Source organism: Bombina bombina, chromosome 1, assembly GCF_027579735.1.
Source record: "Bombina bombina isolate aBomBom1 chromosome 1, aBomBom1.pri, whole genome shotgun sequence".
NCBI classification, from domain to species: Eukaryota; Metazoa; Chordata; class Amphibia; order Anura; family Bombinatoridae; genus Bombina; species Bombina bombina.
In genome coordinates, this window is record NC_069499.1 from 928,539,196 (window position 1) to 928,552,604 (window position 13,409).

The 13,409-nt window shown below is 37.0% G+C and overlaps 1 protein-coding gene across 2 annotated transcripts in view; it reads right to left on the reverse strand.

Moving 5' to 3' along the window:
- Window positions 1-13,409, reverse strand: part of CENPT (centromere protein T) — a 264,213-nt gene that overhangs the window by 247,821 nt on the left and 2,983 nt on the right. For both annotated transcript variants that reach the window (XM_053698357.1, XM_053698271.1), the window contains exons 3-4: window positions 7,069-7,210; window positions 1,410-1,503 (exon numbers count right to left, since the gene is read on the reverse strand). In XM_053698357.1, the coding sequence (XP_053554332.1) occupies window positions 1,410-1,503; window positions 7,069-7,210 (236 nt within the window). The remainder of the gene's footprint in view (window positions 1-1,409; window positions 1,504-7,068; window positions 7,211-13,409) is intronic.

Here is a 13,409-nt window from a genome sequence, read left to right on the forward strand (position 1 = left end):
ACTGATTTGTGGGTGTGATGAGGGGTGTATTTATAGGCATTTTGAGGTTTGGGAAACTTTGCCCCTCCTGGTAGGATTGTATATCCCATACGTCACTCATGGACTCTTGCCAATTACATGAAAGAAATGTTAGCTGATGGATAAATAACTGGATAAAAGATAGGGATCAAAGAGTAGTAGTGAATGGGTTATACTCAGATTGGACACAGGTAATCAGTGGAGTCCCCCAGGGATCAGTACTGGGCCCTGTTCTTTTTAATATTTTTATTAATGACTTGAAGCAAGGATTAAATAGTGACATCTCTATTTTTGAAGATGATACTAAGTTAAGTAAAGTCGTTAGGTCAGAGCAGGATGAACTTTCGTTACAAAGGGATCTGCAAAAAATTATGGGCAGGTAAATGGAAAATGAGATTTAATACGGAAAAATGCAAGGTTCTACATTTTGGAAGTAAAAATAAGCAGGCAATGTATTATTTAAATGGGACAAGACTTAGCCAAACAGAGGAGGAAAGGGATTTGAGAGTAGTCGGAGCAGTTATAGATAACAAGCTAAAGATGGGTGCACAATGCAGGGCAGCAGCTACAAAGGCTAATATGATACTAGCATGTATTAAAAGAGGCATTGATTCAAGGGAGGAAAGCATAATTCTGTCACTATATAAATCCCTGGTAAGACCTCACCTTGAGTATGGAGTGCAGTTCTGAGAAACCGATAGCAAAAAAATATATTGCAGAACTAGAAAAAGTTCAGAGAAGGGCCACAAAGCTAATAAGGGGAATGAAGAATTTAAGCTATGAGGATAGGCTAGCCAAACTGGGTCCATTTACTCTAGAAAAAAAGGCGCTTGAGAGGTGACATGATTACTTTATATAAATATATTCAAGGCCCCTATACATAGATGGCAGAAGCTCTGTTTATTCCAAGAAAATTGTTTGTGACAAGAGGCCATAATTTAAGGTTGGAGGAAAGTAGATTTAATCTCCTGCAACGGGAACGTTTTTTCACTGTAAAAGCAATAACATTGTGGAACTCATTATCAAAGGAGGTAGTGAATGCCAATACCCTAGATACGCTTAAAAATGGTTTAGATACATTTCTGGCTAGAAACAAAATTCATGGATATGATTGCTTGTATTAAATGGGTCAACTTTTAGTGGGATTAATTTAAGATCGACTAGAGCTTTTTGTAAGTATATTAGATTTGTATAGGTTGAACTATTTTTTCAACCTCATCTACTATGTTACTATGTTAAAACTGCATGCTTTGTCAGAATCACAAAAGTTTAATTCCGACTTTATTGTCCCTTTAATAAAAGCCACACAGTAAAAAAATAAAATCCTTTGATATACATGGTACAAATTAACATTTCTAAGAACACAAATGGGAAAAAGTGAAAAATTTCACCTGGTCAGTGTTTGCTCAGAGGACATTTCCCTGTCTGCGTCTTTGGACTCCTGCACTTCTGACCTCTGAGACACAAGGATTGATACCTCCGGCTCTGCATAACAAATACAATATCACAATTCAAAAACAAAAACGTACAGATATTATTCTGAAGAAAAAAGCAGTAGGCAGCTTTGTAAAAGGGACAGAAAATAGAATGGATGAGATCTTTAAAGTCCAGGTGAGTCCAAGTTCTCACATGAGCGGTCACAATGGAATTACTGTTCCTACTTGGTGGGCCAATAAGTACATTTTAGGAATACAATCATTATGTACAGAGTACCACAGAACAATACGCCAGCAGGTGGCATTATGAAGTAGCCAGGTAAAGGCAGTGTAATATTATAACATTTTCTGTTGTTATTTCTAAATGCTACTTAAAAGGGACATAAAAACATTTTTTTTTTTTTTCTTTAATAATTTAGACAGAGCATGTAAATTTTAAACAACTTTCTAGTTTACTTTTATTATCGAATAGTCTTTGTTCTTTTGGTATCTTTTATTGAAAAGCAAGGACAAAAGATCAGGAGTGTGCACGTGTCTGAAGTACTATATGGCAGCAGTTTTGCAGGAATGCTATCCATATGCAAGAGCAATCAATGGCATCACTATTTCCTGCCACGTAGTGCTCCAGACACTTACCTAGGTATCTCTTCAACAAAGAATACCATGGGAACTAACATCTGTGGGTTTAATATCCCTTTAAGCTATCCAAAGCACAAAATATTTGCATAATTTAAGATAAATTGATTTAGTTATAATCTGTGCAAGAAAGTTGAAACAATATTAGCTAATTTTAGCTTAATAGTGGGCTTACACTTCAGCTGGGTGGTCTATAAAATCAGCTGGGTGGTGTGTCCATTAAAGGGACATAACCATATGCTAAATCACTTGAAAGTGAAACAGAATATATATAAAAAGGTTAGATATTTTACCTCAAAATTTCTTAAACTCACTAGTGCTCTGTGAACAGTAATCCTTCAGCTACTGTCAGTTACATGTTGAAAAAGAAAATGCTAATAAGCTTCATCAATGCTGATGTCACACTTTGCTTTACTGTGATCTCATGAGTTTTCATAGTAAATTTACTTAAACTGAGGAGGGAAATAGCATAGCTGTGCTTGCACATAACAGATGCACGCTCCCTTGCAAGTCATGATTGGCTGCGTAAAGTCTTTTTACATTGGGATGTGGCTAGTGAGAAAATGTTGAGGTATAATATCTTCCTTATTTACTTAAAGATGGTCAGGTGATATTTTCTAGTCATCTTTTCACAGCTTTGCTGCTTCACTTCTAAATAATGCAACATTTGGGTATCATGTCCCTTTAAATAGGTCCTGGTAGAATGGGGATATATAAACTAATGATCAAAGGAGAAATGCCTTAGCTGGAGCCATAATTTGGTGTTAAGGGACAATCTAGTCCAAAATAAACTTTCATGATTCAGATAGAGAATGTAATTTTAAACAATTTTTCAATTTACTTTTATCACTGATTTTGCTTTGTTCTCTTGGTATTCTTAGTTGAAAGCTAAACCTAGGAGGTTCATATGATAATTTCTAAGCCCTTGAGGGTGTTAGTTCATGTGAGTCATATAGATAACACTGTTCTCATGCACGTGGAGTTCCAGTAAACCAGATCTGATTGGCTAAAATTGATGTCTGTCAAAAGAACTGAAATAAGGGGGAAGTTTGCAGAGGCTTAGATACAAGGTAATCATAGAGGTAAAACGTGTATTAATATAACTGTGTTGGTTATGCAAAACTAGGGAATGGTTAATGTTGTATGAGAGTGTGTGTGCATGTGTGTGTGGAGTGTGTTGTATGAGAGTGTGTGCGTTGAGTATGTTGCATGAGAGTGTGTTTATGTGGTGTTTGTTGTATGAGAGTGTGTGTGGTGGGTGTGTTGTGTAAGAGTGTGTGTGTTTGTGGTGTATGTTGTATAAAAGTTAGTGTGTGTGGAGAGTGTGTTGTATGAGAGTGAGTTTGTGTGTTTTATGTGTATGTTGTATGAGAGAGTGTGTGGAGTATGTTGTATGAAAGTGTGTGTGGAGTATATTGCATGAGAGTGTGTGTATGTGGTGTGTGTTGTATGAGAGTGTGTGTTTGGTGTGTGTGTTTGTGGTGGGTGTATTGTATGAGATTGTGTGTGTGTTGTATAAGAGTGTGTGTGTTTGTGGTGTATGTTGTATAAGAGTTAGTGTGTGTGGTAGGTGGGTGTTATGTGTATGTTGTATGAGAGTGTGCATGTGGAGTGTGTTGTATGAGAGAGAGTGTGTGTGTGGAGTGTGTTGTATGAGAGTGTGTGCGCATGTGTGTGTGGAGTGTGTTGTATGAGAGTGTGTGTATATGGTGTGTGTTGTATGCGAGTGTGTGTTTGGTGTGTGCTGTATGAGGGTGTGTATTTGTGGTGGGTGTATTGTATGAGATTGTGTGTGTGTGTGTGTGTGTGGTGGGTGTGTTGTATAAGAGTGTGTGTGTTTGTGGTGTATGTTGTATGAGAGTTAGTGTGTGTGGTGGGTGTGTTGTATGAGAGTGAGTTTGTGTGTCGAAAAAGAAAAAGCGGATCCATCCATATGCTTTCAAAACAAAGTGACTTTATTGTAGCGATTTTCTGTCACAAATACAACTTTAGATAACTTCAGAGGCACACACTTTAAAATCAAAGGAGCTGTTACGAGGTCCGGTGTCGGTCTTACATGTTTCGGCGAATCCTGACCGCCTTAATCATAGACCATACCGGAACCTCTATACCTGTAACCTTTTTACCTGTGTACAGGTTTACGCCCTCTAACATTTACTCCAATCATATTTACACAATGGGATAAGGCCCTAAACGGCTAGACAACATAAAGTACTTTTATATTAGACCTTGTGAATAAATTTTAACCATTTAAAGACCCTTATTCAATATTATATAAAAACGTATCATAACTAGACACTTTTATAATAATAACTTGAAAGGCTGATTTCTTTCAGATTTTTTATATACTTATCTACTTGCTTTTCAAGCAAATCTCAAAGGCGGATTTTTCACTATCATATGGCTTTAATATAGCTTGTTATTCTTTCTTTTGTTATTGCGCTTAACAACACTTTATAAGTCTTAAAGACCAGCAGGCTACAATTGATTTACCAAACAGAATGTTATCTAAAAATTAGCTTTAGATGCAATTAAACCTTAATAAAACAGTGCTTCAGAATGGAAAAAACTATTTCTTTTAACTATAGAGTAGTTTTTAGCTTTGATATATTCCCTCCTCCTTTTGTCCTGCATATTTATAGGTAGAAAATTCACTTTTAGGAATTTATTTATGTGTATATATATATATCTGGTAACTAAATAAGACTTTTTATGGAGTATTTCACAATTAAAATAACACAGCAAATATTTAACCATATTTTCTTGGATAAGAATTTATCTTTAGTTTAACTATTTATTACTCCAACAATTAATGTATGAGATACAAAGAAAATGATATATCATGCTCTGCGCTTGCATCCCACTTTATAGAGGAACACAATCAAGATCTAAGAACTTTTAGTTGGTCAGCCATTGAGCACACACATAAGTCACACAGGGGTGGCGATAGGCTCAATGCTCTAAAAAAGCAAGAGGCCTATTGGATTTTTATCTTAAGACTCTTGTCCCTGAAGGGTTCAACTCCGAACATGATAGCATTAATTGTTGGAGTAATAAATAATTAAACTAAAGATAAATTCTTATCCAAGAAAATATGGTTAAATATTTGCTGTGTTATTTTAATTGTGAAATACTCCATAAAAAGTCTTATTTAGTTACCAGATATATATATATACACATAAATAAATTCCTAAAAGTGAATTTTCTACCTATAAATATGCAGGACAAAAGAAGGAGGGAATATATCAAAGCTAAAAACTACTCTATAGTTAAAAGAAATAGTTTTTTTACATTCTGAAGCACTGTTTTATTAAGGTTTAATTGCATCTAAAGCTAATTTTTAGATAACATTCTGTTTGGTAAATCAATTGTAGCCTGCTGGTCTTTAAGACTTATAAAGTGTTGTTAAGCGCAATAACAAAAGAAAGAATAACAAGCTATATTAAAGCCATATGATAGTGAAAAATCCGCCTTTGAGATTTGCTTGAAAAGCAAGTAGATAAGTAGATAAAAAATCTGAAAGAAATCAGCCTTTCAAGTTATTATTATAAAGGTGTCTAGTTATGATACGTTTTTATATAATATTGAATAAGGGTCTTTAAATGGTTAAAATTTATTCACAAGGTCTAATATAAAAGTACTTTATGTTGTCTAGCCGTTTAGGGCCTTATTCCATTGTGTAAATATGATTGGAGTAAATGTTAGAGGGCGTAAACCTGTACACAGGTAAAAAGGTTACAGGTATAGAGGTTCCGGTATGGTCTATGATTAAGGCGGTCAGGATCCGCCGAAACATGTAAGACCGACACCGGACCTCGTAACAGCTCCTTTGATTTTAAAGTGTGTGCCTCTGAAGTTATCTAAAGTTGTATTTGTGACAGAAAATCACTACAATAAAGTCACTTTGTTTTGAAAGCATATGTATGGATCCGCTTTGTCTTTTTCGCTTATTGTTAATTGCAAACAGGAAGGAGTTTGCACTGTGATCACACCCTAATCTGAAAGGCAGCGTAAGTGTGCAGCTGTGACCGGGTGAGCCGTAAGAGCGAGGACATAGCAGGATCCGCGAATGTGGAGGTTGCTAACGTACACTCTACACTACTAGGTAAGACCTCTTCTTTTCCTGCAAAAGGAGTTTGATCTGGGATGACAGACGGAGTGAGGCAACCGCATGAAGAGCGGGGTGAGTGAGAGTTTAAATAAGTCTGTGCATAACAGCATACTGAACCTGTAGTCTGCTATATGGCTCATAATATAAAGGGAATTTACACACTGCGCTTTATGTTATAACAACAAAGGAATAAAGGACATTGCACTTGGCAAACCTGGTTTTGCTACTTTTTTGAGTTAGTGTGTGTTATGTGTATGTTTTATGAGAGTGTGAGTGTGCATGGTGTGTGTTGTATAAGAGTGTGTGTGTGTGTGGTGGATATATTGCATAAAAGTGTGAGTGTGTGTGCGGGGTGTGTTTGTTGTATAAGAGTGTGTGTATGGTGTGTGTTATATGAGAGTGTGTGTGTTGTATGTTGTATAAGAGTGTGTGTGTGTGTGGTGTGTGTTATATGAGAGTGTGTGTGTTGTATGTTGTATAAGAGTGTGTGTATGGTGTGTGTTATATGAGATTGTGTGTGTTGTATGTTGTATAAGAGTGTGTGTGTGGTGTGTTATATGAGAGTGTGTGTGTTGTATGTTGTATAAGAGTGTGTGTGTGTGTGGTGTGTGTTATATGAGAGTGTGTGTGTTGTATGTTGTATAAGAGTGTGTGTATGGTGTGTGTTATATGAGATTGTGTGTGTTGTATGTTGTATAAGAGTGTGTGTGTGGTGTGTTATATGAGAGTGTGTGTGTTGTATGTTGTATAAGAGTGTGTGTGCGTGTGTGTGTGGGTGCGTTGTATGGGAAAGTGTCTTAAAACTGCATACGCGTCAGAATCATAAAAGTTTATTTTGACTTGAGTGTCCCTTTAAATAAAGATTACCATTTTGAATAATTTGTTTCAGAAGAGTTCTTGGTGTGATGTTGTCTAACTCTTCCACAAATGGACGAGCTCTCCGAACAGGTGGTTTTTTGCTCGCTGAACCAGCCTTGGAAACACTTTTTCTTTTTGACTCTCCTGAATTCTGTAAGGGACAAGATATCATCAGTCACATCACAGAACACAGAAATGCAACACACATTAATAAGCCACCACTACAGATTTAGAAAATAAGTACTACTACATATGTATTATCGCTTATAGCTTAGAAAAGGTGGAATGTCACTGGACCCTCCTAAATGCCACAAGGCCAATTAAAGTAGCAATTAAAGGTAAATTAAAGAGACATAACATGCAATTAATTACAAGGTTGTCCTGTACTTGTGCAATAAATTAACCGATCAGCCAACTGTAAAAACGTTGTGGCTATAACACCACCTTGTTTGCTGCAGTTGTTTTTCAGTAGAAACACTCCCCCACCACTTGCCTTATTTGGCAGGTTCAGCTCAGATATGTTGATCTAGATTTGTGAATATTACATTATAGTGATTACATAAATCAGGTTTATGATCATGTATAATGTGCTGTGGCATAACCATATGCAAGTTTCAGCTATTCTCTTTGCAGCTGTTTTATATTAAAAAATACAAAGTATTGAGTCTCAGTTGGTAATCCAGATGCTACTCCTAGCGTTTTATAATTATTTGCAACAAGTGATTGGATCCTATGCAATTACCTATTTAGTTTAGTAACATTAATCAGAGGTGATGCAATTGAAGCAAGCATGTGTACACACCATAAGATGGGCATTTCATAACTGAAAGCTAGTTGGAAACCTCACATTCAAACAGACAAATGTACAATTGCATCGCTATGGAAGTTATAGCTGCACTGAAGTTATTAAGGCCTAGATTTAGAGTTCGGCGGTAGCCGTCAAAACCAGCGTTAGAGGCTCCTAACGCTGGTTTTGGCCGCCCACTGGTATTTGGAGTCAGTGATTAAAGGGTCTAACGCTCACTTTACAGCCGCGACTTTTCCATACCGCAGATCCCCCTACGCCATTTGCGTAGCCTATCTTTTCAATGGGATCTTTCTAACGCTGGTATTTAGAGTCGTTTCTGCAGTGAGCGTTAGAGCTCTAACGACAAGATTCCAGCCGCCTGAAAAAAGCAGGAGTTAAGAGCTTTCTGGCTAACGCCGGTTCATAAAGCTCTTAACTACTGTACCCTAAACTACACTAACACCCATAAACTACCTATGTACCCCTAAACCGAGGTCCCCCCACATCGCCGCCACTCGATTAAAATTTTTAACCCCTAATCTGCCGACCGCCACCTACGTTATACTTATGTACCCCTAATCTGCTGCCCCTAACCCCGCCGACCCCTATATTATATTTATTAACCCCTAACTTGCCCCACACAACGTCGCCGCAAGCTACTTAAAATAATTAACCCCTAATCTTCCGACCGCAAATCGCCGCCACCTACGTTATCCCTATGTACCCCTAATCTTCTGCCCCTAACATCGCCGACCCCTATATTATATTTATTAACCCCTAATCTGCCCCCCACAACGTCGCCGACACCTACCTACACTTATTAACCCCTAATCTGCCGAGCGGACCTGAGCGCTACTATAATAAAGTTATTAACCCCTAATCCGCCTCACTAACCCTATCATAAATAGTATTAACCCCTAATCTGCCCTCCCTAACATCGCCGACACCTACCTTCAATTATTAACCCCTAATCTGCCGACCGGAGCTCACCGCTATTCTAATAAATGTATTAACCCCTAAAGCTAAGTCTAACCCTAACACTAACACCCCCCTAAGTTAAATATAATTTTTATCTAACGAAATAAATTAACTCTTATTAAATAAATGATTCCTATTTAAAGCTAAATACTTACCTGTAAAATAAATCCTAATATAGCTACAATATAAATTACATTTATATTATAGCTATTTTAGGATTAATATTTATTTTACAGGTAACTTTGTATTTATTTTAACCAGGTACAATAGCTATTAAATAGTTAAGAACTATTTAATAGTTACCTAGTTAAAATAATTACAAATTTACCTGTAAAATAAATCCTAACCTAAGTTATAATTAAACCTAACACTACCCTATCAATAAAATAATTAAATAAACTACCTACAATTACCTACAATTAACCTAACACTACACTATCAATAAATTAATTAAACACAATTGCTACAAATAAATACAATTAAATAAACTATCTAAAGTACAAAAAATAAAAAAGAACTAAGTTACAGAAAATAAAAAAATATTTACAAACATAAGAAAAATATTACAACAATTTTAAACTAATTACACCTACTCTAAGCCCCCTAATAAAATAACAAAGACCCCCAAAATAAAAAATTCCCTACCCTATTCTAAAATACAAAAATTACAAGCTCTTTTACCTTACCAGCCCTGAACAGGGCCCTTTGCGGGGCATGCCCCAAGAATTTCAGCTCTTTTGCCTGTAAAAAAAAACATACAATACCCCCCCCCCAACATTACAACCCACCACCCACATACCCCTAATCTAACCCAAACCCCCCTTAAATAAACCTAACACTAAGCCCCTGATGATCTTCCTACCTTGTCTTCACCATGCCAGGTTCACCGATCCGTCCTGGCTCCAAGATCTTCATCCAACCCAAGCGGGGGTTGGCGATCCATAATCCGGTGCTCCAAAGTCTTCCTCCTATCCGGCAAGAAGAGGACATCCGGACCGGCAAACATCTTCTCCAAGCGGCATCTTCTATGTTCTTCCATCCGATGACGACCGGCTCCATCTTGAAGACCTCCAGCGCGGATCCATCCTCTTCTTCCGACGACTAGACGACGAATGACGGTTCCTTTAAGGGACGTCATCCAAGATGGCGTCCCTCGAATTCCGATTGGCTGATAGGATTCTATCAGCCAATCGGAATTAAGGTAGGAATTTTCTGATTGGCTGATGGAATCATGATGTTCCGATCAGCCAATACAATGCGAGCTCAATCTGATTGGCTGATTGGATCAGCCAATCGGATTGAACTTGATTCTGATTGGCTGATTCCATCAGCCAATCAGAAAATTCCTACCTTAATTCCGATTGGCTGATAGAATCCTATCAGCCAATCGGAATTCGAGGGACGCCATCTTGGATGACGTCCCTTAAAGGAACCGTCATTCGTCGTCTAGTCGTCGGAAGAAGAGGATGGATCCGCGCTGGAGGTCTTCAAGATGGAGCCGGTCGTCATCGGATGGAAGAACATAGAAGATGCCGCTTGGAGAAGATGTTTGCCGGTCCGGATGTCCTCTTCTTGCCGGATAGGAGGAAGACTTTGGAGCACCGGATTATGGATCGCCAACCCCCGCTTGGGTTGGATGAAGATCTTGGAGCCAGGACGGATCGGTGAACCTGGCATGGTGAAGACAAGGTAGGAAGATCATCAGGGGCTTAGTGTTAGGTTTATTTAAGGGGGGTTTGGGTTAGATTAGGGGTATGTGGGTGGTGGGTTGTAATGTTGGGGGGGGGTATTGTATGTTTTTTTTTACAGGCAAAAGAGCTGAAATTCTTGGGGCATGCCCCGCAAAGGGCCCTGTTCAGGGCTGGTAAGGTAAAAGAGCTTGTAATTTTTGTATTTTAGAATAGGGTAGGGAATTTTTTATTTTGGGGGTCTTTGTTATTTTATTAGGGGGCTTAGAGTAGGTGTAATTAGTTTAAAATTGTTGTAATATTTTTCTTATGTTTGTAAATATTTTTTTATTTTCTGTAACTTAGTTCTTTTTTATTTTTTGTACTTTAGATAGTTTATTTAATTGTATTTATTTGTAGCAATTGTGTTTAATTAATTTATTGATAGTGTAGTGTTAGGTTAATTGTAGGTAATTGTAGGTAGTTTATTTAATTATTTTATTGATAGGGTAGTGTTAGGTTTAATTATAACTTAGGTTAGGATTTATTTTACAGGTAAATTTGTAATTATTTTAACTAGGTAACTATTAAATAGTTCTTAACTATTTAATAGCTATTGTACCTGGTTAAAATAAATACAAAGTTACCTGTAAAATAAATATTAATCCTAAAATAGCTATAATATAAATGTAATTTATATTGTAGCTATATTAGGATTTATTTTACAGGTAAGTATTTAGCTTTAAATAGGAATAATTTATTTAATAAGAGTTAATTTATTTCGTTAGATAAAAATTATATTTAACTTAGGGGGGTGTTAGTGTTAGGGTTAGACTTAGCTTTAGGGGTTAATACATTTATTAGAATAGCGGTGAGCTCCGATCGGCAGATTAGGGGTTAATAATTGAAGGTAGGTGTCGGCGATGTTAGGGAGGGCAGATTAGGGGTTAATACTATTTATGATAGGGTTAGTGAGGCGGATTAGGGGTTAATAACTTTATTATAGTAGCGCTCAGGTCCGGTCGGCAGATTAGGGGTTAATAAGTGTAGGTAGGTGTCGGCGACGTTGTGGGGGGCAGATTAGGGGTTAATAAATATAACATAGGGGTCGGCGATGTTAGGGCAGCAGATTAGGGGTACATAGGGATAACGTAGGTGGCGGCGGTTTACAGAGCGGCAGATTAGGGGTTAAAAGTGTAATGCAGGGGTCAGCGATAGCGGGGGCGGCAGATTAGGGGTTAATAAGTGTAAGGCTAGGGGTGTTTAGACTCGGGGTACATGTTAGAGTGTTAGGTGCAGACGTAGGAAGTGTTTTCCCATAGGAAACAATGGGGCTGCGTTAGGAGCTGAACGCTGCTTTTTTGCAGGTGTTAGGTTTTTTTTCAGCTCAAACAGCCCCATTGTTTCCTATGGGAGAATCGTGCACGAGCACGTTTTTGAGGCCGGCCGCGTCCGTAAGCAACTCTGGTATCGAGAGTTGTATTTGCGGTAAAAATGCTCTACGCTCCTTTTTTGGAGCCTAACGCAGCATTTGTTTGAACTCTCGATACCAGAGTTAAATTTATGGTGCGGCCAGAAAAAAACCCGCGGAGCGTTAACAGCCCTTTTACCGCCAAACTCCAAATCTAGCCGTAAGTTTGCAAATTTGATTGAAGATATAGGTACAAATCGCTAAACCTGGAATTCAAAAATTCAAACATTCTGAAATTCAAACTTTTTATTTAAAGGGCCAGGATACTCAAATGTCAAAGCACATGAAAGTAATGCAGCATAGCTGTAAAAAAAAGACTAAAAAATATCTCCTGAACATCTCTATGTAAAAAGGGAAGACATTTTACCTCAAATGTCCTAATTATTCACACCCCACTGTAAAGAGACTTTAAGCAGCCAGTCAGGATGCTAATCCCAGGACTTGCTAGGGAGTGTGCATCTGGCATGTGCAGACACAGTCATGTTATTTTCCTATTCAGCTTAAATTCTATGAAATCTCATGAGCTCACAGTAAAGGCAAAGCATTACTTCAGCATTGCAGATGCAGAATGGCTATTGTTTTTTGTTTTTTCAACTTGCAGCTGAAGTTTAATTGTTTACACAGCACTTTCTATTGTGAGCTGAAGAAATTTTGAGGTAAAATATCTTTTTTTTACATAGAGATGCTCAGGTGATATTTTCTTGTCAGCTTTTAACAGTTATGTTGCATCAAATTAAAGTTATTTAGCATATACAGTAAGTATTTTGACCCTTTAAATGTTTTTTTTTTATTACTATTTTCTGTCTGTCTGTCTCTGGTTTTGTTTTTTTGTGTTGTAAACTGTAAATGCTAGTCTATATTTATTTAAAACAGCAACTATTACCTTTCTGATTACAGTACTGTACTACCTTGCTGATGGTACTATGTATACAAAAGTACTACTAATCATGCTATAAAACTACATTTAGGTTGCATATATAAAATTATATAATGACACAAATATTGCTTACACTACATAAGATATTGTTGTTTACACTTGGTCCCATCCCCTCTGCAAACTGTCCCATTTTACAGATACATATATACACATACATATATATATATATATATACACATACATACATATATATATATATATATATATATATATATATATATATATATATATATATATATATATATATATATATATATACATACATACACATACATATATATATACATACACATACATATATATAAAACAGAGAGAGAGCACTCGCCGTGTTGAATAATCCAAAATTATTTAGGCATGTAAACGTTTTCGGGGAGTGACCTCGTCTTCATACAAGTGACAAAACAAGGTCACTTCCCGAAAACGTTTACATGCCTAAATAAATTTGGATTACTCAACACGGCGAGTGCTCTCTCTCTGTTTCTTCACTGGATATACTTGGGATGCACCCCG